Source organism: Volvox carteri, assembly GCF_000143455.1.
Source record: "Volvox carteri f. nagariensis unplaced genomic scaffold VOLCAscaffold_20, whole genome shotgun sequence".
In the NCBI taxonomy this organism is placed as follows: domain Eukaryota; kingdom Viridiplantae; phylum Chlorophyta; class Chlorophyceae; order Chlamydomonadales; family Volvocaceae; genus Volvox; species Volvox carteri.
Genome location: NW_003307563.1, coordinates 668,367 through 677,754, shown reverse-complemented (window position 1 = coordinate 677,754; position 9,388 = coordinate 668,367). Strand labels below are relative to the sequence as shown.

Genomic DNA, 9,388 nt, shown 5'->3' with positions numbered 1-9,388 from the left:
TCGAAGCAGCTCTCCTTAAAAGCATGAAAACGTGCATGCAGAATTTGCATTCGTTGGTGTAATTAGCGAGTTTATACACACCCCCGAGCCTGGGGCCATGGGCGGGCTCTACAGCCCTGCAAGGCTTGTGTTGGTGAGGCAATCTTTACAATTGTACACTCGAAGTGTTTGGTGAACATGTATGTTTGTATGTGTAGACATGTGAGCTTGATACAGGCATATGCATGGATGGAAGTGTATAGAGAGGCATGCAAATATTTTTTTACATAGGCGAAATAGGCATACGTGCTCACATAGATGGATGAGACAGCTGTGATAGCATGTGTAGGCAGGTTGGACAGGGACATGCTTACAATCCATTGACACCAGCATATGGCCCGGCATACGGACAAGGAACACTTGTAACACGGGTTACCCTGTCTGTTACCCCTCAGTACAATATTACCCCGACCCCTTTGTTACCCCTTGGTAAGGGGTTACCCCTACCCCTTTGTTACCCCTTGGTAAGGGGTTACCCCTACCCCGGGGTTAGGTTACCCACCCCCCTTCGTACATAGCCACATGGGTAACCACTTACCCCTACCCTTACCCCTACCCTAACCCCTGGGTTATGCTTAAGGGGGGGTTACCCCTCGTTTTATGCCATAGGGTTTACTCGCTGCCTATCCGTGGATCAGCTGACCCTCGACGGCGGCGGCTGGTCTTTGCCTGCTCTGCACCAGCCTCAGTTTGGGGCGGTTCCTTTCGCTTCCTACAGCCAGCTGGGTGTCGGCTTCCTGCCGGCTTCCTGCCGGCTTCCTGCCTAGCTCTAAATCTTCTACTAAAATTTTCCTGCAGCATTAAAGGCCTTTAATTCATATTGGCGAACGATGCTCCCCGAGCTACCGGGATACTGTAGGTTCAACATGTACATGTAACATGTACATTTACAGAAATGTACTAAAATGAATTCACGAAGTGCGCAGCAAATAAGATGAGTAGCCTATAGGCCCATGTCCATAGTCCAGGGCAACGGAGGGGGTTACCCTGGGGCCGTGTTACCCCTCCTGCTGGGTAGGAACTTACAAGGGGGTTACCAATGGGCTACGGGGGGTTGAAGGTGGGTAACCGATGGGTAACCCATGGGTTACCGACCCAATCAGTGCCTTAGGTTACAAGTTACAAGTTACAAGTTCCGCACACAAGTGCGGGTGTCCATAAAAGCCGGGGGGGCCATGGACGTTGTATTGGTATTGATGTGGGTACACGGGAGGTCATCTTCATTCTCCCTCGTCCGCTTCAGGGTGAAGCGCCTCAGCGCGACGTGCCTGGCCTCCCAAATTTAGGGATGCGTTGCGCTACCAAAAGCAGGCGCCTTTCCTTTTCGAAAAGTGCCGCTTCGCCAGACACTTCCTCTTCCCGTGGCCGTTCCATGAGCCCAGTCTTGCAAGCTAAGTTGTATGCTTCCAGATACGGCAAAACAGCCAGCCATTTCTCCCGCCTGCATGCCGCGTGCGACTGTGGCCAACATGCCCTACTGCGCAACGCGCTGGCACACCGCGGCCTTTCGCCAAACAAAATACATACACTTGTACACGCGCATTTTGAGAATCGCATGCACGCATCCGCACGGTAAAATTCACGCCTGCCTTTGGGCGTCTTGTACGAAGGGTTTATTCGGCACAGTACGACCGGACACGATTGTGCGAGAGGCTGCTTAAAGACTATCGAGTATCAACATGAAGGCCTTGCAGCACCTTTGAACGACACCCACGGTGTGGCGCTGGTGTGGTGCATAAATTATACACCACGGCATTAAATGCCGAACAAGACGCGCAAAGCTCCCACAAAACTGGGAACACCTACAGCCTTTATAACACTCTGGAAACCGGCCTCCCTTCGATTCTCGGGAATCCCTTCATTTGACGTTCATTTCGTGCTTATTTCGTGCTCATTTCGAAATGAAGGGCTGAGGGGCCTTCAGAACCTATCGGGGTAAAGGAGCGTGTTGACTGGTTGTTGAGTAGACCTCTACCCGAAGGAGCGATGATAACGGCACTAAGAGGGCGTTTGATGAGTGGCTGGGACCATACGCGTCTGACTGTCTTGCCAGAGGAGTACCCATCAGATGGGAAGCAACCGGGAGTGCAAATGGCGAAGTATAAGCACTGGATGGGGCTGCCCTTTTTGGGAGCTGCAGCCGTCATGTGGCCAACACATGCTAAGGTTTTTGGCGGGGCCCCAGCGTGAAGCGCCCAGGGTGGCCCCGACCTGTAGGATTGCCCATGTCCGTGTGTGTGTGCGTGTGTGCATGTGTAACGGACCAAACATATTATCTCGCCCGGCTGAAACGCGTTATAGGTACTATATAGCATTCTCTATCGCAAGGTATCTCGCCTGTAGCCAACAAAAATCGTATGAGCACAAATGAGCACAAACAACTTTGCCTGCCTCGATTGACCGAGCTCAAAGTCACATCAACGCCTCTCGGGCTAAATTTCATCTCAAAAGGTGCCGCGTATCTCATAATTGAGTTCTGAGATGACAGCGTATGATAACTTGAACACTCAGCTTGTGTTACCATTTGCCCGCACGGGCATTCCGACTTGCCACCAGCAGGCCGACAAATTTGCTTTCATTTCTCTATGAAATACGCAAGCTGCTCGTTTGTACATTTACTTTAGCCAATGCTCGGGGCCTCCTGCGATGAAGCTCGCGGCTGTGGGGCGGATTGCTGAGGCCGCTGGCGCTTCGGGGATAAACATCACAGACAGCACCAAACTTCACCCAAATTGCGTTACCATTTGTCCGCAGGGGCATTCCGACTTGCGGTCTGCCGCACTGTCCATGCGGCATGCACCCGGGATGGATGCGATTCGCGTGGAGCCCGCAGGCGGTGCTGACGATTCCGCCGGTGCAAGCTTAGCTCCCACACCATCAGCGCTGCTGCAACAAGCACATCTCCCACCGCGTTGACACTACCCATCAATTGTCACACGTGCCGCGCTAGCTACCGGCCTGTACGGATGCAGGGGGCCCCCGCCCTTTTTCCGGCTTCGAGGAAGCCGACACCCGACTTGTCTAATATTCAGTAACACCGCACCAAGGCACCGAACGCAGCGCCTCGTTTTACGACGTTCCTTCCGGATTGCGCAAAGAGTAATTGTATCTCAGTCCGAGCATGCTCGTCCATTTCATCCACGATCTAGGTTCTTGCCCACCTTTTAGGTGGGCAAGCCAACTGCGACTGCCGGACAGAAGTCACACATTTACATAATGTTAAATGAACGGGCTACAGAGACTGCATAGCTAAAGAAAAGTTATTGCTTTAACTAGTTTAGCAAAGAGCTTTACGCGCAGGAACCTCCGACTTCGACCTGGCCGATTGAAACCTAACACCGATGATGATGACAGGACTTCTCGCTTTGTACCCATCTAAGGGGGTGTTTCCACTTGGATTAAAAGTCGCGGATTAAGGCTTAATCCGTCGCATATGGAAACATCGCGCGGATTAGGACGGATTAGGCGGATTAAGGTTGGCGCGATTTGTTAGAGATTTCCGTCCGTATTCACGCGCTTCGCGGATTAATTATAGATTAATATGCTATGAAATGCGAGCTTTCTGCCTATACTAAAAGCTCAAACTTGGTGCGAAAAATTTGCTACCTGGTGGCCACCAGGTATCAAATTGACAATCTCGGATTAACACTTTTCATGACGCCTCATAAAAAGCCTGAGTGATAGGTTGGAAGGTTATCCTTTATAAAGGCTGTAGGTGTTCCTAGTTTTGTGGAAGCTTTGTGCTTCTTGTTCGGCATTATGCACCACACCGTGGGTGTCGTTCAAAGGTGCTACAAGGCCTTCATGTTGATACTCGATAGTCTTTTAAATGTTTGGCAATACTCATTTTTGCATTTTATGCACGGAATGAGCAAGTGTCGTACTTCAATCCGTTTCTTAATCCAGACGTATGAAACACTCCGACGGATTAGCGGTGGATTGGCGCGGCTTAAAAATACCTTAATCCGCGACTTTTAATCCAAGTGGAAACACCCCCTAAAAGCCGAGCACTTCCATGACCATCAGCCCAGCGCCTATGATCTATCTGTTAGGTTTTCTTGTTAGTTGTTAAGTCGTTAACTATCGTCGTGGACAATCATTTGGGATATGGATAATGTACGACCTTCCGGCGCCGCCTAGGCTCTGGATGACTATTTAAGTCGTCGTGTTGTTTAGATTGTTATGTCATCATTATTACATCTTGTGGGTTGTTAGCAGGCTTAAGTCGCTCGGCCATCAGTGTAACTATCTTGACATCCCAACCAGAAACGGAGCCCATGCCCTTTCACTATTTGCAATGGATCGATCCTATACAATCCGTTTTGGGGCTCCTGGAGGCCCATAAAGCGCGGCCGGGGCATCATGCGCGCCCTTAAGGTCGGCCACGCAATGTCTTCCATGTGCTATATTCCACAACAATCCTATGCGTTTAGGTGCATTTGGATGAGTACAAAGCGAAAAAGTCCTGTCATCTGATGACAGTCACGGATGACCGGCCCTATTTTGGCCACAGGCCGCGTCATAGGACTTCAAAAATACGGCCCGCCTACAGGCCCCAATGCAATGCAATTTTACAGAGTTATTAACCTTCCAAAACCATGATAACAGATTTCCAAAAGACTACACCATCAACGAAATGACCTCCTGCTTGTAAATGGCAACAAAAGGCAAATAGGGCCGGTCATCCGTGAACAGCATGATTCATCATCGGCCAGGTCGAAGTCGGAGGTGCCCGCGCGTGAAGCTCTTTGCTAAAGCAGTAACTTTTCTTTAGCTATGCAGTCTCTGTAGCGCGTTCAATTGGCATTATGTAAATGTGTGACCTCTGTCCGGCAGTCGCAGTTTCCATCTACCAAAGTATGCCCGCTTTGCGCAAAATTTAAGCTATAACGATAAGCAATAATTAACTTAATTAGTGTTCCTGACCTCGCCGTAGTTCGTTAGCCAACCTCCACTCCGGGGCATACACACTCCGGGAGGGGGGATTGTCAATTTGTTACCCGGTGGCCACTAGGTAGCAAATGTTTCCCACCAAGTTCGAGCTTTTAGTATAGGAAGAATTCGCGCATTTCATAGCATGTTAATCTATAATTAATCCGCTAAGCGCGCGAATACGGGCGGAAATCTCTAGCTAATCGCGCCAACCTTAATCCGCCTAATCCGCCCTAATCCGCGCGATGATTTCATATGCGACAGATTAAGCCTTAATCTGCGGCTTTTAATCCAAGTGGAAACACCCCCTTAGAGCAGTGTCAAATGTTTCGGCTTTCATAGGTTCATGTAACTTTCAGCAACTCGTTGGCTCATGGGCCTCCCGAAACGAACAGAAATGAAATTAATCCTTCGAAATTAAAGGTGCATCATGCAGCTGGACATGTGATAGGTCGCTCCAGTCATGAGCAAAACCGCACTTATGATAAACTAGCTTCATTCAAAGAAATGATGGAGATTTTGCTTCTCTAATTTATTAGAAGCAAGCGGGTCGTTACAAAGGACTCAGATTGAAATCTGCTGTACTGTCTGGGAAGCCCCCCCAGACTTAAGGTCACCTATATAGGTGACCTTAAGTCTGGGAAGCCCTCCCAGACAGTATATATATACAAGATTTCGGTAGGAGTCATCTTGGCACGGCGGCACTTCGTTCTCCTTTTTTCCCATCTTTTGCAGCAAGCACTGCAATCGTGGTGCGCTCGTTCGGCACCTATTAAAAACAATATAGGTGACCTTAAGTCTGGGAAGCCCTCCCAGACAGTACAGCAGATTTCAATCTGAGTCCTTTGTAACGACCCGCTTGCTTCTAATAAATTAGAGAAGCAAAATCCCTATCATTTCTTTGAATGAAGCTAGTTTATCATAAGTGCGGTTTTGCTCATGACTGGAGCGACCTATCGCATGTCCAGCTGCATGATGCACCTTTAATTTCGAAGGATTAATTTCATTTCTGTTCGTTTCGGGAGGCCCATGAGCCAACGAGCTGCTGAAAGTTACATGAACCTATGAAAGCCGAAACATTTGACACTGCTCTAAGGGGGTGTTTCCACTTGGATTAAAAGCCGCAGATTAAGGCTTAATCTGTCGCATATGAAAACATCGCGCGGATTAGGGCGGATTAGGCGGATTAAGGTTGCGACGCACACGGAGTACGGGAGGAGAAGGATGCTGCTGCTGGGTACGGACGCGGATTATTCAGCGCCAAGTACTACTGGATAGCTTCTGTGAAAATGCAATTTAAAACCTGTAATGTGCTTGCGGAAGGCGCTCAATTTTGCCAGGGCCGGATAAACTCTTGAAGCTTCAATTCGCAGGTTTTTCCACACTACATACGGCGCGTAACCATCCAAAACAGGTACTTACCGCCTTCCGTACACCAGATGCAGGCCAAACTATATATAATCTTTCAGCACAAAAAGCACAATAATTATAATGTGTAGTAACTGCACGGTACCTGTGTGCCTTGCGTTATACAACAGTTTCCTGTACCCTTAAGGGTACAGCAGGGTATCCTGCCTGCAACGTTTCCCCCAATCTCCATCGCGTCGCAGTTTTTGAGCCCATTGAATATTTACGATTAAGGATCCATTAGAGCTACTGGTGCACTGCAAAGCGCACATCTCAGGGCAGGGGCCAGCTTCTGCGCGAAAGCGCGGCGACGAGCGACAGCTTGGACGACGCAGGAAGCCAGCGCGCAACAGCTGCTGCGTAGCTCACTTCTGGTAGGCAATCCGTTCATCTTTATCGTCCTTATTTCTCGCTCATGTTCGCAGATATCTAACGACAGACGTGCCGCCATTCAACTGCGTTCGTCGACGGTTCTCTTTCCTTTGCCATTCGCTTCCGTAACCAACATCTCGCAACAACTCCGACCCTCCTGTCATGTGGAATCTCTTTGTTGTCTCTCCATGGGTGCTTTTATTTACCTGGCTACTGCTATGCTGCTGGACCATGGACCGTGATGGTGTGTGCCTTGCTTCCTTGTTTATGCGCCACATAGAAGGCGAACGAGGCAGGACGGAGCGAGCGCGGTCCCAACATATCGACACGAGCAAAGAGCTGTCTGCTGCGTGGCTTCACCTCCAAGATCATACGGGCGGCGATCCTGGACTCACTGGTACGTCGTCCTTGCCGGATGGGTACGTAGGCCAGCAGGGTTGATCCAGCTTCCATCTCCAGATATGGAAGCCTACACAGCTTGCCACGCCATTATTCTGCGCTCCATTCGTCTCCATCGTTCATCTACACAGTGCTATTATTAGCCAGCCAGTGTAAGAGGGGACCAGCTCCCTTTCTACACCCAGTTCGAGCAGCCCGCCCTGTCTCTGGCAATCACACTACCAGTAACAATACCCTGAATCAGTCTGGCCCCTGACACTAAATAATAATAATAAACCTCATACCGCAGCTTTACATTCCTGCATCCAATACCGCACTGCATCAATAGGGGTTTGAAGTTGAGTCTCAGGCCATAGGGGTTGAGGCATCGTCGTGCCCCCGGCTGGATAAATTTAATCGGAGTTATGAAGATACCGCTTGCATGCTACAGCACATAATATCTCCCCACCCGTGCCTGGCCCTCTTCCGGATGCGGTGCAGCAAGTTCAGCTGGAATATCTACCGGAAACACGCACGCACGCACGCACGCACTAAATCGCGGCTGTGAAGGCCATCATCGCCTATCATGGTCACATGCCGCAGTGCTAATGGTGGTCGTGGTGGGCTTAATGTTAACTATCATGGATTGCCGCCGCCGCCGCCGCAGCAGCAGCAGCAGCAGCTGATCCACCGCCGCAACTGCCACAGCCCGCTGCTTCTGAGCTTTCCTCTAAACCTGCTACTGGTGCTGTTGCTCTTCGGCAGTAGTGCACAGATAGCTGCAGCTGACTCCCCTCCGCCTCCTCCCCCCATGCCGCCGTTGGCCACCTGCGGTCCGAACACAGTGCTCTACAGGAACGGTGAGGCAGTCAGCGCCATAAGGGCACCTGTCACTTCAGCTGATTCGGGACAGGAGATCAGCCCGGCATTCCTTTTGCAGGTTGTGGATGTGCCAGGAACCTCAGTAACTGTTGGTTATCACCACACCGGCACGCCAAATATTGTGGTACAATGGTGGTACACAGAGCCGGGCACATTTTACTACGGCATGCTTTCCGAAGCTGATTTCAATGCCGTATACAATGGCACCTCTGGCTGCAGGGAGCCAAGCAATTTAACAGCCTTGGTTAACGGTCGGCTCGTAGACTCTACTTATACAGCCTACCTTCCCATTTTTGAAGCTGCACCCCCCAGCTACTCCAGCTTGGTCCAACCCTGCGGCGCCCCGGTCACATTCTACTGGTTTACTAGTTTTCTCAGTTCCGGCTTACTCGGCGTAACTAACGTTTCCTGGGCGGCGGCTGACTGGGTGGCGGCTAATGACACCACCAACCCCATCTGCCCTGACTCCCCAACTGCTTGGGGGTACACCAAGTTCGCCATCTCGTACTGCCCCTGCCCGGCTCAGCCCCCGCCGCCAAGTCCGCCACCTCCGCCGCCAATGCCACCTTTACCGTCCTGTGGTGACTTTCTGTATGTCACCTACAACGGTGTCCCCGTCACTGGATACTCAGCACCCGTACGGTCCAGTGTAACGGGTCAGGTGGTTACCCCGGGGTATATTGATGCATCTAAGGGGTATCACGAGCTGATGGTGGATTGGCAACTAGAGACGTACGTCAAGTATTCATTTGGATCACTACCCGAGGCATATTTTTTGCAGCTTTACAATGGTAGCACAGGGTGCCAACCGCCTGATGAGTATTTGTCAGGCTCCGATAATTGGGAGATTACAACTCAGGGTATAACAAAACTCGATAGTGGGGTGCTCTTCGGACTTTTCTTTCGGATGGGATGGTTCGCCCAATGTCAACCCTTTACAATGTACGCGTTCATTCGTTTTGAGGACATAAGGCCCAGAGGGTTGCAAAAACGGTCTAATCCCCCAATCCCGGGGGGTGGTAGTGGTCAGCCATCCCCCCATCCTGGCTGGGGTGACCGACTCCCATCTCACATCTTAGGGGCCCGGTGCTAATCCCATCCCTTGAGACAGGTTTCCCATCCTGCCAGCCTGGGTCCCATCCCCAATCCTATGGCCAGGGTTTCCAATCCCATCCTGCAGCTGTGTTCCCCCAATCCTCATCCTGCCAGCCAGGGTCCCTTCCCAATCCCTTCGACCAGGGCCATCCCCATCCTGCAGCTGTGTTCAGATCCGAAAGCTGTCAGCCAGGGTCCCATCCCCATCCCTTGCCAGCTACAAACCTACTCCTTTCGTTTACACAGGTGCTGTAATATCGGCTTTCTCTTTAGGCGTAAATCA

General features: G+C 50.8%; 1 protein-coding gene across 1 annotated transcript; it reads left to right on the top strand.

Annotated features, from left to right (window-relative positions):
- Positions 1-6,912: 6,912 nt before the first annotated feature.
- VOLCADRAFT_91228 (uncharacterized protein) lies at positions 6,913-9,103 on the top strand (the record flags this gene model as incomplete). Its single annotated transcript, XM_002950799.1, has 2 exons — positions 6,913-7,147; positions 7,974-9,103. 2 exons carry the CDS (start codon positions 6,913-6,915, stop codon positions 9,101-9,103), a joined length of 1,365 nt encoding a protein of 454 aa, XP_002950845.1.
- Positions 9,104-9,388: the final 285 nt, after the last annotated feature.